The sequence below is a fragment of the Cervus canadensis genome, chromosome 13 (genome assembly GCF_019320065.1).
Source record: "Cervus canadensis isolate Bull #8, Minnesota chromosome 13, ASM1932006v1, whole genome shotgun sequence".
In the NCBI taxonomy this organism is placed as follows: Eukaryota; Metazoa; Chordata; class Mammalia; order Artiodactyla; family Cervidae; genus Cervus; species Cervus canadensis.
In genome coordinates this window covers 38,094,987-38,117,134 of record NC_057398.1, presented here as the reverse complement: position 1 = coordinate 38,117,134, position 22,148 = coordinate 38,094,987, and the positions used below count along the sequence as shown (strand labels likewise).

The following is a 22,148-nucleotide window of genomic DNA, read 5'->3' as shown; positions in this document are numbered from 1 at the left end:
AAGTACTGTAGAAATTATAGAATTCAAATAAATGAGAAATCCAAATATTTTTACTTATTCATGGACATTGCTAAGCACAAACTTTCAGGCCAAAATATCTTACTGAAAAACATAAGCTTTGACATTCGAAATATAAAAAATACACCAATTCACAAATTTATTAATGGCTCTTCCCATGAATTTGTTATATAAATTAATTTATATAAATGCTTATCAAAGAAGATTATATACAGTAAAAAATTAACAATTTATGTATTTTTTCAGTTTATTTAATTGGAGGACAATTACAGTACTGTGATGGTTTTTGCCATACATCAATGTGAATCAGCCATAGGTATATATGTGCCCCCTCCATCCTGAACTTCCCTCCCACCGCCCTCCTCACCCCATCCCTCCAGGCTGTCACAGAGCAACAGCTTTGGGTGCCCTGAGTCATATATCAAACTTGCACTGGTTATCTATTTTACATATGGTAATGTGTATGTTTCAATACTATCCTCTCAAATCATCCTAGCTCGCCATCTCCCACTGAGTCCAAAAGTCTGTTCTTATGTCTGTCTCTTTTGCTGCCCTGCACATAGAACTGTCAGTACCATCTTTCCAGATTCCATAGATATGCCTTAATATACAGTATTTATCTTTCTCTTTCTGACTTACTTTAGTCTATATAATAGGCTCTAGGTTCATCCACCTCATTAGAACTGACTCAAATGCATTTCTTTCCATGGCTGAGTAATATTCCATCATGTGTGTACTACAACTTCTTTATCCATTCATCTGTCAATGGACATCTAGGTTGCTTCCATGTCCGAGTTATTTTAAATAGATAATTTACACATTTTATATACACTATATAAATATATAATATAATTTATATAATTACATGTAGTAACATTTGGTAAATTATATGTAGTAGTAAAAGCTAATTTATATAAATGCCATGAAAGAGAAACCTCTTGGTCTAAAATAATCAGAAATACTATATGTTCTTATTTGTGTTGAAACACATGCAAAAACAAAAAAATGGGACAAATTCTGTATCCCATACTACAAACCCCTAAGTGTTTCCCCTGAACATTTCTGCCATCCCTTACACTCCCAGCTGGCTCTGCACCAGCTACAAGCCACCCTCTGAGTGGTACACCTACTGCCACATCTGAGCACCACATCCCCAGGCCACAGGGTCAGAAACTCAGTTTAGCTGGACTGTTGAGATGTTTCTTGGCTCTCCCTGTGCATAAGCATCCTCATATCAGCTGGGCACTCAGCATCACAAAGTGATCATCACTCCCAGGAATCAAAACTGGGGTATTGGGCTTCCCTGGTGGACCAGTGCAAGAATCCTCCTTGCAATGCAAGGGACACTGGTTCAATCCCTGGTCCAGGAAGATACCACATGCAGCAGAGCAACTAAGCCGGCGAGCCACAGCTACTGAGCCCACACACCTAGAACCCGTGCTCCACAACAAGAGACCACTGCAATGGGAAGCCCGTACACCACAACAAAGGGTAGCCCCTGCTGGCCTCAACTGGAAAAAACCCACATGCAGCAACAAAGACCCAATGCAGCCAAAAAAGTAAATAAACAAATTTCTAAAACAAAAAATTACTGGGGCATCATTCCAATTGTTTTTCTTCTGATAACAGTAACTAAAAGGGGGTGTTCTTAATTGAAATATTTACAAAATGTCAGGTCTAGAAAATGGAACAAAGACAAGTCTTGAGAATGTTCTAAAACGGAAACAAGGAAGAAATAATATATGATCTAGTCTCAGTCATTTGTTTTTATTTATTACACCCTGACTGTAAAAGACATGGGATTTTATTTTTTGCTAGCTGATAAGTATTTCATAGATTCCGTTTACTTATCAGTGTAATTGATACAGGCATGACTCTCTACTGTAGACAAAGAACTTCCCAGAAAGAATGCCTTCCTCTTCCCTACCCCCCAAAAGGAGCATCATTATGTCCACTTACAATGAAATCACCCACTAGCAATCGGTCAAGAGTCTGCCGGATTTCCGCCTTGGTCTGCATCTTCAGTCTGTTGTACTGTCTTCGCGCAGCTTCAGCCACTCTCAACTCAAGTTCAGACTGATAACCGAAACCTGCAAGATTGGAAGTATCCAAGAGTCACAATCTTCTTACGACGACTGGGTGAAAGAAAGTGCTGCAACATGTACTCTGACCAGGAATTTCCACCAAAGCTAAAAAACAGTCTGTACAACAAGAGTCCCTTACTCCAGCCTGAGCTGGGGTTACAGGAATGTGGCAAAGACAGCGAGGACAGCCATGCAGAGAAAGGTTAAGTACATAAGAGATGGGCATCTAAGTTATTAGAATTTCTAGAATCAGTTTCTGAAAGATTCCAAACTATAATATTTCAAAATCCTTAACAGCATGATCATTACTGAAAGGGAAACTGGAATTTAGGAGGATTTGCCTTCTACATTCTATCAGTGTCAGAGCAATGGAGCCAAGACATTTATGGTCACCGTCTACATGAAAGGGGCTTCCCTGGGGGCTCAGTACTAAAGAACCCACCTGCCAATGCAGGAGACATGGCAGGGTGTAGAAGATCCCTTAGAGGAAGAAATGACAACCCACTCCAATATCCTTGCTTGGAAAATTCCACGGACCGAGGAGCCTGGTGGGCTGCAGTCCATGGGGTCACAAAGAGCAACTAAGCATGCACACACATTCATGTACATGAAGAGACTCAAAAACTGGACCAAAAACTAAAACAACCCTTATGAAAGGGGAGTGACGGATATATTTAGGAAAGCAATATTGTTTTATCCATTTCTCTATCAACAGAATTGCTTTTTTTGCACATACTGTCTCAAATCTTTTTGGGAGACAAAGGCAGACATATGTAAACCAGCGATGACACAGAAGAGTCCAATGACGACCTCTGCAGTATTTATTGCTGCACAAAACAAGTAAAACAAACCACTGATCCTGTCATCTAGGAGAAAATTCTTGAACATTCCCCCTAAATTCTCTGGTCTAAAATATCCTGGGTAGCCAAGGAAACCACTGTCATAATAGATGGAAAGTATTTTAAATACATGCTAAATGAAGGCAAAGAAAGAAAAAAATATTCAGTCATTGATTTCTCTTGGAAGAGCAAATTTCCAAGGATATTCACTTTGATTCAAGATCTAAGGACAACCCTTCCACTTATTCTCAGGCCTTTTCTACCACTACCAGGTCACCAGAATGTACAATAACCCTTGTCCCAGAAGTGACAACAAAGAGGTCATTAGAAAGTAACATAATCAAACAAAAAAGTTAACCTGAGGTATGAACCTTTCCCTTGTAGAAAAAGTCTGCTACTTTTTTAATAGCCTGGGGATTATATATGATGTTCAAGGGCCTTGTGCTGACATTCAGCCGCCTCTCAAAATGGCTGTGCACTGGATTTCTCTCATACAGCATCTCAAAAACTGGGTCATCTGGGTCTGCAGCTAGAGGAAAAGAACCAGAGGAAAAAAATAATAAATAGAACACAGCAAAACAATCACCTTATTCTTTATAACTGGCAAAGAATTCTGGGGGGAAAAAAGACATTTCCTTAATTATTTTCCAATTAAGTCTCATTTTCAAAAACTTTATAAAATAGAGAGCCTAATAAGGGCTGCCTCTTGGTATCAACAGGACTTCTCAAGACTGGGTTGTTGTATTCACTCCCATCATGGAACCCCAGACCTGGAGGCCCTGTGAGTTGCCCCAGTCACTCACCAGTTAAGGGAGAGCACAGGGTGGTCTCCAAGTCAGATAAGGATCCACACAGCAAGCCCATGGGCACAAAACAGGACTCACTCCCTCTCTGACCAAGACTACTGATCTGTAATCGTTGCATTTTTAAGGATGAATTTAAGAACACATGACAGTTTACCAGGATAATGATGGCTTCTGTCTGTAGATGTTGTTTGGAGTCCAAAAGACTGGGAGACTCTGCCAACCTCCTTTTGCTGATGAACACACACAAAACATACGGATCAGGGTGAGAGGGGCCAGTTCACCGTGCACACATTCTCTCCCGTCTTACCCTTTGACGTCACTCTCACTTAGCACAGTCAAATCAAAACTGAAGTGACATCAGGGGATGCAGACCCGGAGGCCGAACCCTCCAGCCTGTGCCTTCCCCAGCCTGTAGAGGCAGTGTGCTGCTCTGCACTCGGCACTACATGAACTACTGCTCAACGAGGACTGGACGTGCACAGCTTTTCACACTTTTATTCTGCCCTCCCACCCTGTCACCAACCCCCCAAGCCAAAAAGCTATGGGAGGCATAATAAGGAGCTAAAGATTCAACTCTTCTGATCATATCTTTGCCAACTCAGTAAGATCAAAGATCTTCTTGTCTAAGAAGAATATTATATATAAAAAAGTACACATATAGAGAAAACTTAAAGTGGTTCTTCTGTAACTCTAGAGAGATGAGAAGTCCTATCGGTGACTAAGGATCAGAATGCATGAAAATCACTGTCAAGATACAGAGGAAATTCAAACACTGACCTTGAAATGCAGGAAATAGTCATGCTGATAACATTTTCTTCCAAATCCAGGCAACTATTCTAAGGTGGCTACAATACCAGGTGGGGGGAAGCCACTGCCATAAATCCCACTAACACATGGTAACAAAATCAAAAAACTTATCTAACTGTAGTTACATTCTGATTACCGTGTCTCTCTCAAAATGATCAAATGTCGGAAAGAATCAACTTAATACTACTTATTGCATGCCTAAAACAGACGGCAATTCACCAACACCCTGGACGAATCATACAGCTATACGTACTGGATTAGGGAAGACCAGAAGAGGAAACATGGTTCCTTCCGTAACCAGGTCTCGAAGAAACAGTCCACCCAACTGGACCAAGAGCAAGGAGGAGTTTCTTCGAGGAAGAGATTCAGCTAGAAGTTTTACACCTACAGAAGATAAAGGTTAAGAGCTGATACTATGCCATCATAGCCTTAAGTATTTTCAAAGTATTAGATATAATATTTTACAGTGAACTATCAGATATCATGAACTATTTCTCCTTCAAATTGGAACAAAATAACCCTATCTACATATCTAAATGTCTACTTCCGTTCAGTTCAGTCACTCAGTCGTGTCCGACTCTTTACGACTCCATGGACTGCAACATGCCAGGCTTTCCTGTCCACTGACATAAATTTGTAAGGAATATCAGAAGTTTTCCAACACAATGAATTTTAAACAGAGCACGTCACAATTTAGTTCAAGCAATCTGCTAGTTCACACTAAGTTTATGACTTCTCAGCTCTCAAGATTACAAAGTCAAAGCCAGTCAAAAACTGGCATTTCTTTTTTGGTCACTTGCCTTTAAACTACTGACAGACCTCAGATAAGTAGCTATTTTATGAACTACAATAAATCTATTTGTGAGAAGACAAAACCAACATCTGGGCATTTATTTATGTACCTTCAATTCAAATTCACAAAAAGAAGTCAAAAAATTTTCATTATTTGCAGATTCCATATTTGCAAATTCATCTACTCACTAAAATTTACTGTAACCCCAAAAATAATATTCACAGTGCTTTGCAGACATGTACAGAGCAGCAAAAAATTCAAGTCAAAAAAAAAAAAAAAATTCAAGTCACCTGAAGTGCGTGTTTCTAGTTGAAGTTGAACAAGGCAACACTCTGCCTTCTTGTTTCAGCTCATACCAGTGCCCTTATCATGATCTAATTAGTGCCAGCTTTTGGCATTTTTGTGCTGTCTGTTGGTGATTTCGCTGTTTAAAAGAGCCCCCAAGCACAGTGTGGAAGCGCTGTGTCTTACAGAGGAAATACACGTAGTAGATAACCTTCACTCAGACATCAGTTACAGTTTCAGTGTCGCTGGCCATGAGTTCCAATAACGAATCAACAACATGTATTAAATAAGGTGTCATTAAACACACACACACAGAGAACAGCATTATGTACCGATCCACTGATGAATGTGATCACCAAATGCTTACAGACACCTAACCTTGTGTTTCCCCTAGGGGCCATGACTCAGTACTCACGGCAACTTTCTACAACAGAACTACCGCAAATAACGAGACTCAAGTGGACACTGGTGTCTGGGGAGATAGAGAGCATCAGCAAGCATTTTGGGGGCAGCACCTGAAAACTCAAGCTGCATGAAAGCACTCTGGTTCATCTGGGGAGCCCCCTGCTCCTGGTGCAGCAGAGTCACGGTCCCTCGCTGCAGCTGCAAGTTCAGTTTCGCAAAGACGTGGTCTCGCTTTGTGTACGTGTTCATACAAGAGGCATCCGCAGTAGGGTCAAAAAACTCCTCGGAGCCTGAACATGAGGAAGAAGAGGCTTTAAGAAAACACATAGGAAAGTTTAAAAAGCACTGATCATAGTCTCAATGATATGACATAACTATTATCTCCCCTTTAGGAAAGAACTCCAAAGTCATGGGTGACTTTTATTCACCAACATGAAACGACTCTAACTGCCTTATAAGGGCCCTGATCAACTTATTGTCAAACGAGGGGCAATGTCAAATTCATGATAAACTACAGTACAAGGCAGCACTGTCCACATGGTGGCCACTAACCACAGGAGGCTCTGAGCGCTGTGGCTCATGTGGCTAGTCAACTGAGGAAGTGAATTTTTTATTTTAGCTGAATAAATTTAAATAGCCATTTGTGACTGCGGCTACCATACTGGACAGCCTGGGTCTAAAGAGTGACTCTGGACTGGTATTCAAGCTCTCAGGGTTTCAAACTTTTGAACTGGCTCAGGCTTAATTCTCTTACAATCACTGACACTCAGATCTGTTTGAAACCATGTAAATATTCAAATTCAGTAATGGAGCTGTAAACGAAGTATCTCTTAAAACCTACTCTCAGACTTCGCTAGAGGTCCAGTGGTAAAGAATCTGCCTGCCAATGTAAGAGACGCAGGTTTGATCCCTGGTCCAGGAAGATCCCACATGCTGCAGAGCAGCTAGGCCCATGGGCCATAACTATTGAGCCTGCGCTCTAAAGCCCAGCAACCAGAACCACTGAGCCCACGTGCCACACTACTGAAGCCCACATGCCGAAACTAGAGAAAAGCCCACACAGCAACAAAGGTTTAGCACAGCCAAATATAAAGAAAGAAAATTATTTTTTTAAAAAACCTCTCTCTGCCTCTATAACATGAAACAAACTGTTACAAATGTCTTTTTTTTTTTTTAAATATACTATGGGCCAGTTTCACAAATAATAGGTGAACCATGAACCGAGTGTCTCCCTTCACTGTAATCAAGAAGGGCACGTGAAAGCCAGTTCCTGCCTTACCCAAGATCTCCTCAGGAGTCCACTGCTCTTGCGGCTCCGCCATCAGGCCCTCCACTGGCTTCCCTTCAGGGCTCTGCTGCCCATACCAGCCACCCCAGCCGGGAAACCAGGACTGAAGGTACTGTAGCATCCCGCTGCCTCCCCCAGGGCCTGGGTCTCCAGGAGAGTCTCCCAGAGGATCCAGCTGAGGCTCCCGTAGGCTCTGTGTCAATCAGAAATGAGCACACGTGAGGACCAAAAACAGAGACAGGGCATGAGGTGCCACTACTCATTCTCTGTGCCCCAAGAGGCACTCAGCATGCTGGGTGTGAACACAGATTCTCTTGGAGGGTCTCCTACCTCTGCCAGTTCTTCCTGCTTGTGAAACCGCTCATGTACCAGTTCACGCAATATCTTCAGTTCCTCAAAGCTCTGCTCCTCTTCAATCCGACACATTTCCTCCTGTTCGGGTGAAGTCAGACAAAACAGGTGTCATGGCTGCAGAGAAAGTGGACACCATCACGAACCCGTCCAGTACTAAAGGAACCCACCTGGCCCCCAATGTTTCCAAAATTTCCAAGGCCCAGAAACCATGAAGATAAACAGTGAGTTCCATAACTGCTAAGCTTCTGGTTCAAACAGCTTTTCCATATAACCCCGGTAGATCCTACCTGTACTCTGAGACTAACAGGAAGTGCAGAGGGAGCAGAGATGGTATTGAGTTGTTAACGGGTAAGTGAAGGACTAGTGTTGCAGGACAAGTGTTGCTCAAAGAGCCCATCTTTGCTCAGCAAAGGCAGTTTACAAAGTGCTTTCACATGCGTTACCTTAACTGATTCAAGTTGGTGGCTGGCTGTTAATCTTCCCAAGTCAGAGGAGGAAACTGAGGACCTAGTTTACAGAGTAAGTGTGCAGGCCTCCAGCTTCTTTATGTTTCATGTGGGACATTAGCAAGGAAGTGGTCATTTATCATTTGTTTCATACTAATTAGGAAAGAACAGTGGCCAGCAATACACAAAGACGCGGAAGAAAGTGGAGTCAGCTCTCCTAAGCTGTTTCTTGAAAGTGAAAGTTGTTAGTCGCTCAGAGGTGTCAGACTCTGCATCCCAATGAACTATAGCCCACCAGGCCCCACTGTCCATGGGATTCTCCAGGCAAGAATATTGACTGGAGTGGGTTGTCATTCCCTTCTGCAGGGGATCGTCACGACCCAGGGATGGAACCTGGGTCTTCTGTACTGCACGTGGATTCTTTACCATCTGAGCCACCAGGGAAGCCTTACACCCTGCCATTAAGGAAAAGGAGATTATACATGTTCACTTGCTCAGCTGTAATTTAGATTTTTCCCTTGCCCCATGTCTTTCCCTATGCCTTTAAGAAAACTATCCAAAACAAAAGGTCTGGTTTATTCCATCCTTTTATTAAGGCTTCTATGTCAGTAACCACGCCTGACACTCATGAAAAAAGCACTAGCAGAGTGGGTCATACCTCAGGGTGCTGGCAAGACAGGTGAGAACACCCAGGGAGGCAGCATTGCCACTGGTTACCACAGTGGCATACTCTCATAGGCTGAATGTGTCCCCCCAATAAGTTCATGTTGAGGCCTTAACCCTCAACGTGATAGGATCTGAAGATGGAGCCCCTGGGAGGTGAACAGGTTTAGATGAGGTGATGAGGATGGGACCATCATTATGGGACTAGTTCCCTTGTAGGAAGGGGAAGACAAACAGCTCTCTCTCTGCCCAGGAAAGGCCACATGAGCACACAGGGAGAAGGCGGCTGCCTATAAACCAGGAAGATGGTCTTCCCCAAGAACCAAATCTGCTGGCACCTCTATCATGGAATTTCAGCCTCCAGAACTGTGAGAAGTAAACATCCACCGTTTAAAGTGCCCCGGCCAGTGGAATATTGTTATAGCAGCCCAAGCTAAGAAAGGTGCTAAAGGGAAGCTTAGAAGTGTTTACTAAAGAAAGAGTTAATTGAGACAATCCCCAGGCTGGAATAAGTCTAAATTGCTATTACAAAAACTAACGCTCACAAAACCGAAACAAATCAAGGAGGAAAACACTCCCCACGGCCCTCCCCGAGCAGACAGAGGAGCCAGACTGGAACTAGAGGAAGCTCCAGGCCAGGACCCTAGGACTGCCAGCTCCAAGGGTCTCTGGTCCTGCAGGTAACTGAAACTGGAGCTGGCCTTCCCCTCACCGCACACCCTTGGCCTAGGCTCCACCCCCAAAACTCCAGGGTCCATCAAGTTCGTCAGGATTATGGGAAATTTGAGGAAAAGAGTTAGGATCAGGTGTTCGATAGGAGAGACTAGATGCAAAGTCTCTCTGGGCCCTGCACAGACAGCAGGGGGGCCTGGCAGGATCACAGCCCCTTTTCCTTCTCCCAGCCCATGGCCTGGCTACCCTCTAGCAACAGAAGGTGGAGACAGCTTTCTGCCGAGGCAAAACCCAGCCTTCCAAGAAGCTCTCACCCTAGTAAGGCCAACTTTATCCTAAAAAACTATGATCCCGAACAAAGACTTTTATTTCTTCACAGATTCCATTTTCTTCAGTCTTGAAGAGACATTCTTACCCTCTGAGTGGAGACGAGAAACGCGAGACAACACCCTTACCTTGTCGTCTGCAGATAGCAAGCCTCCTCTCAATGTGGTGAAGTACTTGTCGGTATAAGACACGGCGTCACGGGCCCGGCCCAACAGGAAGCCCCATGTGCAGCGCTTTCTCTGCTCCCGGATCTCGTGCAGGTTGGCATTCAAAGCGAAATACCACCACTCTCGGCAGCTGAAACATTTCATAGCCATCTAGTTACTTACAGCAAAAGTGATGAAAATGCTATCGACCCAGGGCGATCCACAGCACACTACTCCCATTCTAGACATGTCTTCTCTTGTCGGCCATCACTTTATGCCTCAAATTCAAATAATATTAGGCTAACTTCAACCCGTGGGGAAAGCTAATCCACTGCATCCTCGATAGATACACCGATAATAGTACATTACTCAATTGGTCTGAATGACCCGTGACATCAGCCTCTCCCACTGACAGACAATCAACTGATGGCTTTACAGTAAATACCATTGTAAGATAATCAGCAAGGATTTGACTGTTAAAGATTTTTAAATGGAAGACTTCAGGGAAGACTGGAAATACATAGGATCTTTTAAAAAGGTTTAATATATTGACTGGTCAAATTGAGCACATTTACATGAAAATATTTATCTATCCTATGTGCTTGGTAAGTCACTTCAGTCGTGTCTGACTCTGATGCTTTGGACATTTATGCTATAGATGTCATCAAGTGTATTACATAAACGCTGACCAAACTGGTTAGGAGAAAAGATACAAGGGAGTAGGTTCAGAAGTGCTACAAAATATTTACCACACTGTCAGATCCCACCAGAGCAAGGCTAGTCTCCTCGCTACATGAGACTGAGTTGTTGCTGCTGTTGCTCAGTTGCTAAGTCGTATCCGACCCTTTGCGACCCCATGGACTGTAACACACCAGGCTCCTCTGTTCATTAAGTTCTCCGTGCAAAAATACTAGACTGGGTTGCCATCTCCCTCTCCAGGGGATCTTCCCAGACCAGGGATTGAACCCAAGTCTCCCGTGTCTCCTGCACTGGCTGGCAGATGTTCTACCACTGAAGCACCAGGGAAACATGCCTGAGACTGAGAGGACCTTCTAAACTCCACTATGCTCGACCTCAGAGTAAACCCGTGACACCAGAGATACATGACAGCATGGTAACAATGACAACAGAAAGGGCATTTTAAAACCAGAAAAATCGATTATACTTTCATCTTCAACCATGTGAAGACAGTGAGGCACATTTCTGATCTATATTACAAAAAGAACATGCTAGAAAATGCATTCCACACACAACACTTAATTGACAAGCCTTACTTCTCAGACACGGCCACTTTGGGTTTCCATTTTCGGAACTTCACCTGCCTCTCCTTTCGCTCCAGCTCCTTGAGGAATTCCATGATTTGCCGGTACTGCAGCTTTTAATAGAAGTTAAGCGGTACAAGGTTAGAACTAGTTTATTTCTTTTGCTCAGTAAAGACATTACACATCACAGGGACAAGTCATACCAACCCAGTGAGTTGAAATCCAATGCCAACTGCAAGACCAAGCTCCAGCACTACATAGCATGTCTCTCTGAACACTATCAGCTAAGTACACAGATTCACTGTCTCTCTTATGCTCTTCATTCAGCACTTAAAAACATCAAATCAAACTAACCTGAGACACACCCAACCCGAGCGTATAAAGACAGTGGGTTCTGCATCCACCGTAGCTGGGTCTCATGCGCACTTCCTTTCCCATGAGGGGACCCTTCTATCAACACCCCAGTTAGCAGAAGACAGTGACAGGAAGGAGGAGGGTACCTGAGAGAGTTTCAAGGGAATGGTCTCCAGGTGAATATCACATTCGATTCGGGGAGTGTGCCGAGAGCGCAGAGGCTCTTTGGAGCAGTTTCTCTTCAGAAGAGCAGATGCACAAACAGGCTCCAAGATGTAGTGATGGTCACGACTCTCCATGCTCCTGTCCATGGCCTCCTGAGTGTCACAAGAATGGCTGTCATTACAGCAGACGTTTCCCAGATCGAGTCGCCTGGTGTAATGCTGTCTAATCTACAGCATATGACATCAGAATCCAAAAGCAGGAAAAAACTGGGAATCTAAAGCTCTCCAGCATTTTTAAATTTGTATTTATATTTCTTACAGGTAATACATTCACACAGTTTAGAATTTTAAAGGCAAAAAATTGAAATGTCTCCTTCCTACTCCTTCTTTCAGTCACCCAGTTACCCTATTCTGAGGCAACCAATGACGCCAGTTTCTTACACAGTCCACCAGAAGCATTCTGCAGATTGAGGCAAATGCATAACTTTTTGGTTTTTAAAACCAGTCTTACACAGAAGGCACACATGCTTTTTTACCTTAGTTTTTGAAACTTAATACTGTCTTAGAGACTATTATGTATTCATTATAAAGATCTCTGCCCTTTATTTTTTTAGCTGCATACTCTACTGTATGAATGCACAATATTTATTTAATCAAACTGGCAAAACAAAAACCATTCTGGACAACAGCATGCAAGGATAATCGTGGTTGAGGGAAATATGAGAACTTTCTTTCCATTTCACTTAAAACCAAGTACAATTTCTTTACAAAAAGATTAAACTGAGATTTTTCTAAATATCCTTCACAATTTTACATCCAATGATTTACAATGACATTCTAAGTATTCTTAAAGGAATGCCACCAAAGGTGAAATTTCAACACAAAACATAGTAAGAAATCTCTTCTTAACAGTCAGATGTGCTTCTTCATTCATTGAAAACCTGGGTGTACAATGGTGGCCAAAAGAGTAGAGAACACTAATACGTTAAGTGCTTGCAGCTGAATACCATCCAACAGAAGCAATGAATCAAAAGTATAAAATGCAACACTGACAAAAATGGAGCTTTAAATGAAAAAAAGAAAACAAATCTATAATACACTATAAATGTAAAACATACACAAATCCCTATATATTTTTTAGAGTTACAGACATAGCAGGTACCTCAAGAAAACACTCATACATACTCGAGAACGGATGCCAAGGAGGGAAAGGGGGTGGGAACGGGAACAGAGACACAGAGAACAAAACCCTATATGGCCGTGATCCTACACACTTCATTGCTGTGCTGTGTTATAGGACAGCCCTGCCAGAATCATACCTGTAACTCCACCTGAGGCAAATCCCCCAATAAAGTGCAATCCACATCCCAATAGACGCTAAACTCTGCCACATCTAATTGCTTTTTCCGCATTAATTTCTGTACCTGAGGGAAGACAGGGAAGAAAGCAAGATGATTCTTTATTTACAAATCTATTCATTCATTCAACAGGCCATTAGTGACGAATCATACATAGGGCACTTTGCAAGGTGCTGAGGATACAAAACAATGAAAACATGGTTCTGCTCTTATGGAGTTGAGAATCTAACTAAATGGAAACACAAACATGTGAACAAGTGTAATTAAGCAGAGGAGAGCAGAGGAAGAATATATAAGATGCTACAAGCAAACAACTAAAAAATACCACTGGGCAGGTAAGTATCAAAAGCTATGTATGTTTCAGACAGAGGGTAGAAGGGAAGGTTCGGGACACATTGCAAGGAGTGGGGCCAATGACACAATAGGCCCAATTGCTCCAAAGGACAGTGAATACATCTGTGCAACTGAAGCGCTGTGTTCAGGGTGGGGCAGTACTGGGACACATGTAGGGAAGCGCTGTGTTCAGGGTGGGGCAGTACTGGGACACGTGTACGGAAGCACTGTGTTCAGGGGTGCGGCAGTACTGGGACACGTGTACGGACACACACAAGGAGTGGAGAGTTACTTGAGTGTTAAGAAAAGTAAGTTGGAGTGTTACTAGGTATACTAGGTTGAAAAGCTCCCCCTGCACCCTGCAAAATTTGTGTTGTCCCAAAACCTGTGAGTGGGGGAACATACTCAGAAATAGGGTCATTGCAGACATAGTCAGATTAAAATAAGGTCATACTAATCAGAGAGGAAAACAAAAAATACCTAGAGAAAATGCAAGCACAACAATCCAAAACCTACAGGATGAAGCAAAAGCATTCTAAGAGGGAAGTTTACAGCAATACAATCTTACCTCAAGAAACAAGAAAAATCTCAAATAAACAACCTAACCTTACACCTAAAACAACTCAGGAAAGAAGATCAATATGGCTTTTATTGTATTTTATATGATTAAAACTGAACTTTTTGTGGAAAAAAATAAGGTCATCTAGATTGGGATAGACCCTGAGCAATATGTTTCTTCACTGTATTTTATTTTATATGATTAAAACTGTTGAATTCTTTGTGGGGGCAAAAAAGAGTCATAGGGGATTGGGGTGGGCCCTAATCTAATCACTGGTGTCCTTAAAAGAAGAGGAAACAGACATAGGGGGAGAAGGCCATGTGAAGATCCAGGCAGAGACTGGAGTGATGCACCCACAAGCCAAGGCAACCACGGGAAGCAAGGAGAGACGCAGGGGGCAGTTTTCTCCCTCAGAGTCTCTAGGAGCAACCAACTCTGCTGACACCTTGACCTTGGACTCTGGCCTCCAGCACAGAAGAAGCCATCTAGTTCACGGTAATTTGTTATCTAGGCCCAAGAAAACTGATACAGTAAGAAGTCTGACATACTAAGGAGTTCGGATGTCACACTTGAAGGGACATGAAGTCACTGAGGGTTTGGATGCAGCCATGTTTCAGAACCAGCTATGTGTTTTAGAAAGAGAACCCTGGCAACAGTGCAAGGTAGAGCTCCCCTCTACCCCAAATGGAGTCATGAGTGTGTCAAGATAACAAGCAAGTCTACAGGACCAAACTACAGTTCAGAATACACTGACCCTTGAACAACTTGGGAGTCAGGGGCGTCAACCCTCCTTGCAGTCAAAAATCCTCATATAACTTTCTGCTCAGCACTCCTATTCACGGTTCTGCACTGAAGGATCATGTGATACTGTGATCTGTTTTTTAAAAGAAGTCTGTGGACAAGTGGACTCGCAGTGTTCAAGCCCATCTTGCTGGGGATCCACTGTACCCGGTTGCTCTCAGGACACCTCCAGCCCCAAGCAGCCACATCCACTTGCCCCTTTGACCTGTACAAACACCATCACTCTCCTCCGTATGCCGGGACGTAGGAAAGGCTGAGAAGCCCTGGCACAGGACGAATCAAGAGCCTGGGACAGAAGTGAGGCAGGGTAGGAAGTCAGGAGCTTACTGACTCAGGCAGGAGCTGACAAGATCCTAACTCAGACAGCTGAAGTGAAGGGGAGAGGAAGAGCCATGTTTGAGACACCTTGCAGGGAAAACTGGCAGGACGTTGTAACCAAATGGATACAGAAGCTGAGGAATAAGAAGTGAAGAAATGAGCACAGGTGTCTAAAGACGAGAGTCATGGGCAAGAACACGTGGTCTGAAGCAAGGGAGGCAAACTTGTTCTGTAAAGGGCCGGAGAGAGCAGATATTTAGGCTCTGTGGGCTCTCCAGTGTCCTCAGCTACAGTACAGGATAACAGTGGTAGTGAAGAGTAATGAGAATTCAACATGAAAGATCAAGTAAACCACTAAGAATAGTGTCTGGCACAAAAAGGGCTCAAAAGTCAGTTTTCATGTGATTGGTTTGTAACATGCAATAACATGTCAGAGGAAAAAAGGAAAAAAGTTGGTTTCAGGGAAGCAAAATGGGCAGCTGGAATATAACGGGATCATTTTAATTATAACAAGCCTAAAATACCACAGGCTTCCATATGGACCAGCAGTAAAGAACCCTCCCGCCAATGCAGGAGACACGAGTTCGATGTCTGGGTTGTGAAGATCCCCTGGAGCAGGGCTAGGCAAACCACTCCAGTATTCTTGCCTGAAGAACCCCATGGACAGAGGAGCCTGGTGGGCCACAGTCCATGGGGTTACAAAAGAGTCGGACACGACTGAGTGACTAAACAACAAAATACCACAGAGGCATCCCATAGGAAAAGACCTTCAATCTGAAGGCCAGAAGAGGTGGGGAGAATGACTTTCAAGATGTGGATGACGTCGGCACATATTCCCAGGTGGCTGATAAAACCCTGAAACAGAGTGAGTGTACCCCAAGAGTGCACGTAAGGACAGAAGAAAATAAAAAAAATAAGATCCTTTCTGCACCTCAGTTTCTTCATGTGTAAAATGTGACAACATTGATGGACGAGTGAAATAATGATAGGTCAGAGGAAATTAACACAAAAGACATCCACACCTGCCAAAGAACATGGAGAAAAAGACGGTGATCTCACAGAACATGAAAGGACCCAAGGCACAGCCCCAAATGCCCCAGACCTGGTGATTTCCTCCTGGTTTGCAGGTGTATTAGATACTCACAGGCTCGTTCATGGCATTTTGCATGGATACATTCTTAATGCAGATGCCAAATGCAAACGGATGGGAAGGGTTGGTGACACCATCTTCAAAGCGCAAATGGACATCTTGAATTTTTAACTGCAGGAGGGGAAAAACACATTTAGACAGTTGTGGCAGGTAGAGTACTATAAGCAAGGGTCAAACTGTGCTTGAGCCACTTAAGAAAACCACAGCAGGTATTTTACACAAACGCGTATGTCACATACACACCCAATATTCTAAGTTCCTAAGAGAATCACAAACTGGACATGAATGACATTTCTTTTGATTAGTGCCAACTCAAGAAGACAGTCAATGGTACTTCCATGGAATCATTTCAGAAAACACCTTAAACACTGAACTAAAGTAGTACCACTGTATCTAGATAACTGGCCCTCCCTCTCATGGTATCTTCATCTGGTCCCTGTGCCCTCAAACCTGGACAGGGCATTTCCACTCTGACCTTATTTATTTCCCCGTGCCTCTACAGTGGGCCTACTGAAAAAGCACTCTGCTTCAATGAAATAAAAAACAGCAGACTGTGAAAAGACAACTCATAGAATGGGAGAAAACACTTGCAGGTCATGTGTATCTCATAGGGAGAATCCAGGATACATAAAGAACTCTTACAACTCAATAGTAAAGAATTCATTTTTTTAAATGGAAAAGGAATTTGAATAGACGCTTCTCCAAAAGATAAATAAAGAGCCAATAAGCACCTGGAAAGATGCTCAACAACATTAACCATTAAGGAAATGCAAATCTAAACCACACTGAGGTATCACTTCGTACCCACTAATATGGCTATTATTAAAAAACAGACAATAACAAGTGCTGGTCAGGATGTGGAAAAACTGAAATGTTCACACATTACCAGTGAAACTATAAAACTGTTCCTCAAAAAATTTAACATATAGTTACCATATGACTCAACAACTCCACTCTTAGGTATGTATGCAAGAGAAATGAAAACATGTTCACACAAAACCAGACACATGAACGTTTACAACAGCAATATTCCTAAGAGCCAAAAAGGGGAAACAACCCAAATGTCCATCAACTGATAAACTGATAAACAAAATGTGGTCTACCCCGAGAACTGCAAAAGCTCTAGGTATGAATGTTCAATTCAAACACCTCCACTTCAAAGACTTGAAATTTTAATGAAGGCTTCCAGCAGCCTCACGCTGTGTCCCTGGGACCGACATTCCATCCCCTTCCTGAGTTCCTATGTGGAAAAGCTCAGGACTGTCTGCTCCAGTCAACACCTGACAATAGTGCACATCCCCCTCCCTTGTCTTAGAGCACTTATCAAAAAGGGCTTACAGCTGTGAATCCTTTCGCTGTCCCTATGTAATGTATCTCCTACAACTCAAGGACCCAAAAGCCACTCCCTTGAAATGCAATCATCAGGAAGAAAGGGGCTCCTGTCACCCATCTCTATGGAAGGAGAGAAGTCCAGCTAGCAGATACAGCTGACCCAATCACATCCACATTGACCAACCCTTTGTAATTTTCCTCCTGAGCCCTGCCCACCCCACCCACCCCAACACACACACACACCCTCATTCTCCCTTTGAAACACCTGGTCACCTCTGTACCAACTGAAATGGAGCTCTGCTCTTTCCCCTACTGTCAGGAGTCACTGAATAAAGTCTGTTTTCACCACTTTAACTTCACTCCAGCTTTGTTCATCTTTGGCAATCCATACAATGGAATATATTATTCAGTCATAAGAGGAATAAAGTACTGATACATGCCACAACATGGATGAACCTTGGGAGCATTATGCTAAAAAGCCAGATGCAAAAGGCCACGGAGTGTATAGCTACACTGATATGAAATGTCCAGACTACACAAATCCATAAAGTACATTAGTGGTTGCAGGGGACTGGAAGAAAGGGGAATCTGAAGTGATTGCTAGTTGGGTATAGAGCATCTCTGACGGATAATGAAAATATTCTGGAATTAGACAGTGGTGATCAATGCTCAACTTTGTAAATATACCAAAAACCACTAGTTCGTACACTTTAAAATTGCAAACTTTATGGTATGTGAACTAAATCTCAAAGTTATTATTAAAAATAAAGTTAAAATTAATGACAATATCTAAAAAAATCAATGAGATAAATAACTGCCTGAAAAAGAATGCAAAGCAGTCACCTCAAATGTACTTATCTTTTTACCAACGTTACCAAAGTTATGAATCCAGCAACCTCAGACTGTATTCTGGGGGGGAGGGGACACCTTAAAAAAACATGTGGCCTGTCACATGGCATTGCATGAAAACCCTGGAGTTGCTAAGTATGAGCTGATTCTTATGACGTTCCTGAAAATTAGTGTGAACCCTATTCTTGGTTTTCAGGACAAAACAAAATGGTAATTAAAGCAGAAAATATGGCCAGTGGCCCGAGCACTGTAACTCATCACATGGCCCCAGACACGGCGGTGAGAGAGTTGTTCAAAACACACTATGTAATCAACTGGAAACCATATCCAACCACTCTCCTTGTCCAGAGGAAGAAAATGAGAACAGAGAGATTAAGTGATCTGCCCTGCAACCAGACAGGATCTGTCTTCTTAGAAGGTATATCCTTCAGCAAGTGGCGTTCCCACATTCAAAAAGAAAATGAAGTGAAGTGTCAGTGAAATTAAAACTCCTACTCACACTAACTGAAGCAAGAAAAACCTGTGTCTGACTCGCTTTGCAGGCTCTCCCTCCAACACCGCCCGGGAAAGGGCACACCTGGGCAGTCAGCATTCTCTGCAGACGCTCTGTGATCAGTTACACCCACGGGAAACCAGCAACCGTGGCATGAAACGCATTTAAGCCTGAGCGGTCCCCTCCGTGTTCGTACTTTACAAAAGCCATTAGGACTTACTTCAATGTTCTCCACAATCCTCGTAACTACTGAGGCAGTGACTGAATACCAGTAAGATTCCCCTTTCTGCTGGCGTTCGTTCTACAAAGGAAAGAGCTGATGTTATAATCCAGGGCTTTGCCAATTTCGAGTCTCACCACCACCGCTCTCAGGCCAAGAGGATTTCTGCCTTGCCTTCCATTTTTCCTCCAGGGCCTGAAGGAGAGCTTTCTTGCGCTCCCTTTCCAACCACTTCTCCTTTTCATCATTGAAATCCTGTATTTTTTCAGGAGCTCCAATTAAATGAAGGCTGGAGATGGAGATCACCCAAGGGTCCACATGGGGGCGGTAGAAGGGAATCTGAAGGGTCACTTTCCCAATTAAGCCTGGGAAGAGGAAAGTCTTGTTAAATGTCTGACACGTGTTTAATTCTATTTTTCTGTATTCTTCTAGTGTCCTTTAAGGAGTATTATTAATTTTACCATTTACTTTTTAAGAAAACAAGCAGCCAGTTTTCCTACATGTGAAACAAACGCTACTAGGCTGAGAGCTGTAAGAACAAAGGCATAATAAAGTAGAAGCTGGAACAAGGTCAGTGTAACGTTTTCATTTCAAATGCAACATCTCTGCTCTGGAAATTACCTCTTCCCCAATGGGACCACATCATAAATTTCCCTGGGGTTTCTTTCTCCCCATGGCACTTGCACAAGCCCGTGGGCACACAACTCATTTCTTCTTCATTATTAATTAGCTGGCTGATAGGTACTTACTGGTAGTTAACAGACTTACAATACACACAATTTCAAACACAGCGACTGAAACGTTGGTCATGTTGTGGTGGAATTCTATCGAGAAGGAAAGCTGACTCTTCATGAGACCTCGGACTGATGGGAGAGCTAAATGGCCTGGGAAAACCGTGACACATATTTCCCGAGTTTTACCATTTCTAGCCAAGCCTCCCAGAACACAAGGCTTCTTTCGCTTCAATTAATAAGAGGCAAGTCACCACCAAGGAGTAAAGCATGAGAGCATGTGAACCGTCTGACCTAAGGGATCTCTCAGAGATCCACAGAGCCCAACTAACAGTCTACCTTGAAAAGTAGAACGTTAGCAGAGTGTGATCATGCCTGCCTAAGACCTAGAATTCGAGCAGGAGCAATCTGTTATATTTAAGATAACAGAGTATCATTGACACCAAGTGATCAGTTGTGTAATCCAGTAACAAATGAAGATATATGTCACAACAAATAATGAAAAAATAATTTTGGCTTTATCTAGAAAAATGAAAGTCAGTTCTTACATTTAATAAAATTTATATTATAAACTGAAACCATACATCAGTGTTCACAACAAAGAATTCTAACAATAATTAGTGCACAGTTGCAATTCTAATCTTAATTAATTGGGAGGACAATTATATGACAGCAAAATATAACTTCTGCTACATTCCATTTTGGCAGAGCAAGGGTCATTTTTGCCAAAACATTAGAAAACATCAATTTTCCCTAAAAGCCTCTCTTAATCCTTTGATATTCAATTAAGAACTCTTTGGCAGTATCCACCATGTCATCATTAATGAGAGTTTCTTTCAGATTCTAACTTGTCACTGCCTTTGTTCGTGACTCTGGCAGTTCACCCATGACTTGAGTTGACTTCAAGAAAGCCTAAATCTCTTGCAAAATTTCCATTTTATTTCACCTAGCAACTGACTTGCATTGTATGTACACTTTATTATATGTACCCTCAAAATAAAGGAAAGACTGACTGACATCAATAGGCTACTCGTCAATGACAAGCAGTGTCTAAAGAGGGACTAATTTTATGCATGGTCACTTAATAGAGAATATTTTTATTCTGTGACAATTCTTATTTCTTTACCAAATCTAGTAACTGCAAGACTTGTGCTGGGCACTGTACTGAGTAATTTTAATGCATTAACTTGGGTATTCCTCTCAACAACCCTACGATGTAACGTCAATAGTCCCATCTGAAAGATGAGGAAGCACACACACAGTTGTGAGGGAACTGCCCCAAAGTCACACAGCCAGAAAATGGCAGATGTGGAATAGAAACCCAAGCCCACCTTTCATTCAACAGAGTCAACTGTCTCTCCGTAATATGTAAAACGTGTGTGCGGTGCTCAGTCACTTCAATCGCATCCAACTCTGTGACCCCATCGACTGTACCCCACCAGGCTCCTCTGTCCATGGGATTCTCCAGGCAAGAATAGGTGTGGGTAGCCATTCCCTCCTCCAGGGATCCTCCCGACCCAGGGATCTAACTCAAGTCTCCTGTGCCTCCTGTATTTCAGGCAGGTTTTTTACCGCTAAGCCACTGGGGAAGACCAAAATGTACAGTGAATTCTCTGAAAATAAGAAGCCCCCGTATCTAAGACTGAAGTTCCCAGACTTTTAAGAATCATCTGGGGAGCTTAGTAAAGGTGCAGGTTCAAAAAATAAATAAAAAATGATGCAGGTTCAATGACACTTCTTCAGAGACTCTGATTCAGTAAGTCTGGGGGCCACAACCACCCCAAGAACATCCTGACATTAGCAGCCTAGGGACCACACTTGAAGACTGATCAAAACTCCTATTCTGCCTCTTCCTGGTCCAACAGAGCCAGACACAAGGGTGCTCAGTTTTCGCGTCCCAAATGATGTAATACTGCCTCCCTCTCCCTTGTTTCACATACCAGCTTTGACCTCAAATGGTAATTCCAGTTCCTTCAAGGCATCTTTCTTTAAAGGCAAGTTTTCTAATTCAACAGCACCTAAAAAATAAAAACACCATAACATATTCATCCAACAGATGCAGTAGGTGCCTACTGTGTGCAAATCAGTGAAGAGTAAAGGGTGAGTTTCCCATGGAGGCCCAGGCTATACCTACCACTGTGCTTTATCTGTACTGATGACCTGACCTTCCCACTCTGACATGTAAGTCTGCCAGCAGATGAAGGGTTTAGGGCAGGGATCAGACTCTAACGAGCCAGTAAATATTTCAGTCCTTACAGAAATTGTCTATTGCATATTCTCTTTTTTTTCTT

General features: G+C 42.8%; 1 protein-coding gene across 6 annotated transcripts in view; it reads right to left on the bottom strand.

Moving 5' to 3' along the window:
- The window catches only part of VPS13D (vacuolar protein sorting 13 homolog D), a 267,732-nt gene that overhangs the window by 232,235 nt on the left and 13,349 nt on the right, over positions 1-22,148 (bottom strand). For 3 of the 6 annotated variants that reach the window (XM_043485295.1, XM_043485297.1, XM_043485298.1), the window contains exons 3-17: positions 21,798-21,875; positions 19,301-19,491; positions 19,127-19,207; positions 16,227-16,343; positions 13,033-13,137; positions 11,696-11,866; positions 11,208-11,308; positions 9,916-10,084; positions 7,656-7,757; positions 7,317-7,518; positions 6,148-6,348; positions 4,808-4,938; positions 3,902-3,977; positions 3,300-3,470; positions 1,978-2,108 (exon numbers count right to left, since the gene is read on the bottom strand). In XM_043485295.1, coding sequence (XP_043341230.1) covers positions 1,978-2,108; positions 3,300-3,470; positions 3,902-3,977; positions 4,808-4,938; positions 6,148-6,348; positions 7,317-7,518; positions 7,656-7,757; positions 9,916-10,084; positions 11,208-11,308; positions 11,696-11,866; positions 13,033-13,137; positions 16,227-16,343; positions 19,127-19,207; positions 19,301-19,491; positions 21,798-21,875 — 2,027 coding nt within the window. Of the gene's footprint in view, positions 1-1,977; positions 2,109-3,299; positions 3,471-3,901; positions 3,978-4,807; positions 4,939-6,147; positions 6,349-7,316; positions 7,519-7,655; positions 7,794-9,915; positions 10,085-11,207; positions 11,309-11,695; positions 11,867-13,032; positions 13,138-16,226; positions 16,344-19,126; positions 19,208-19,300; positions 19,492-21,797; positions 21,876-22,148 lie in introns of those variants that run through there. The other 3 variants (XM_043485296.1, XM_043485299.1, XM_043485300.1) reach the window with 2 other exon arrangements.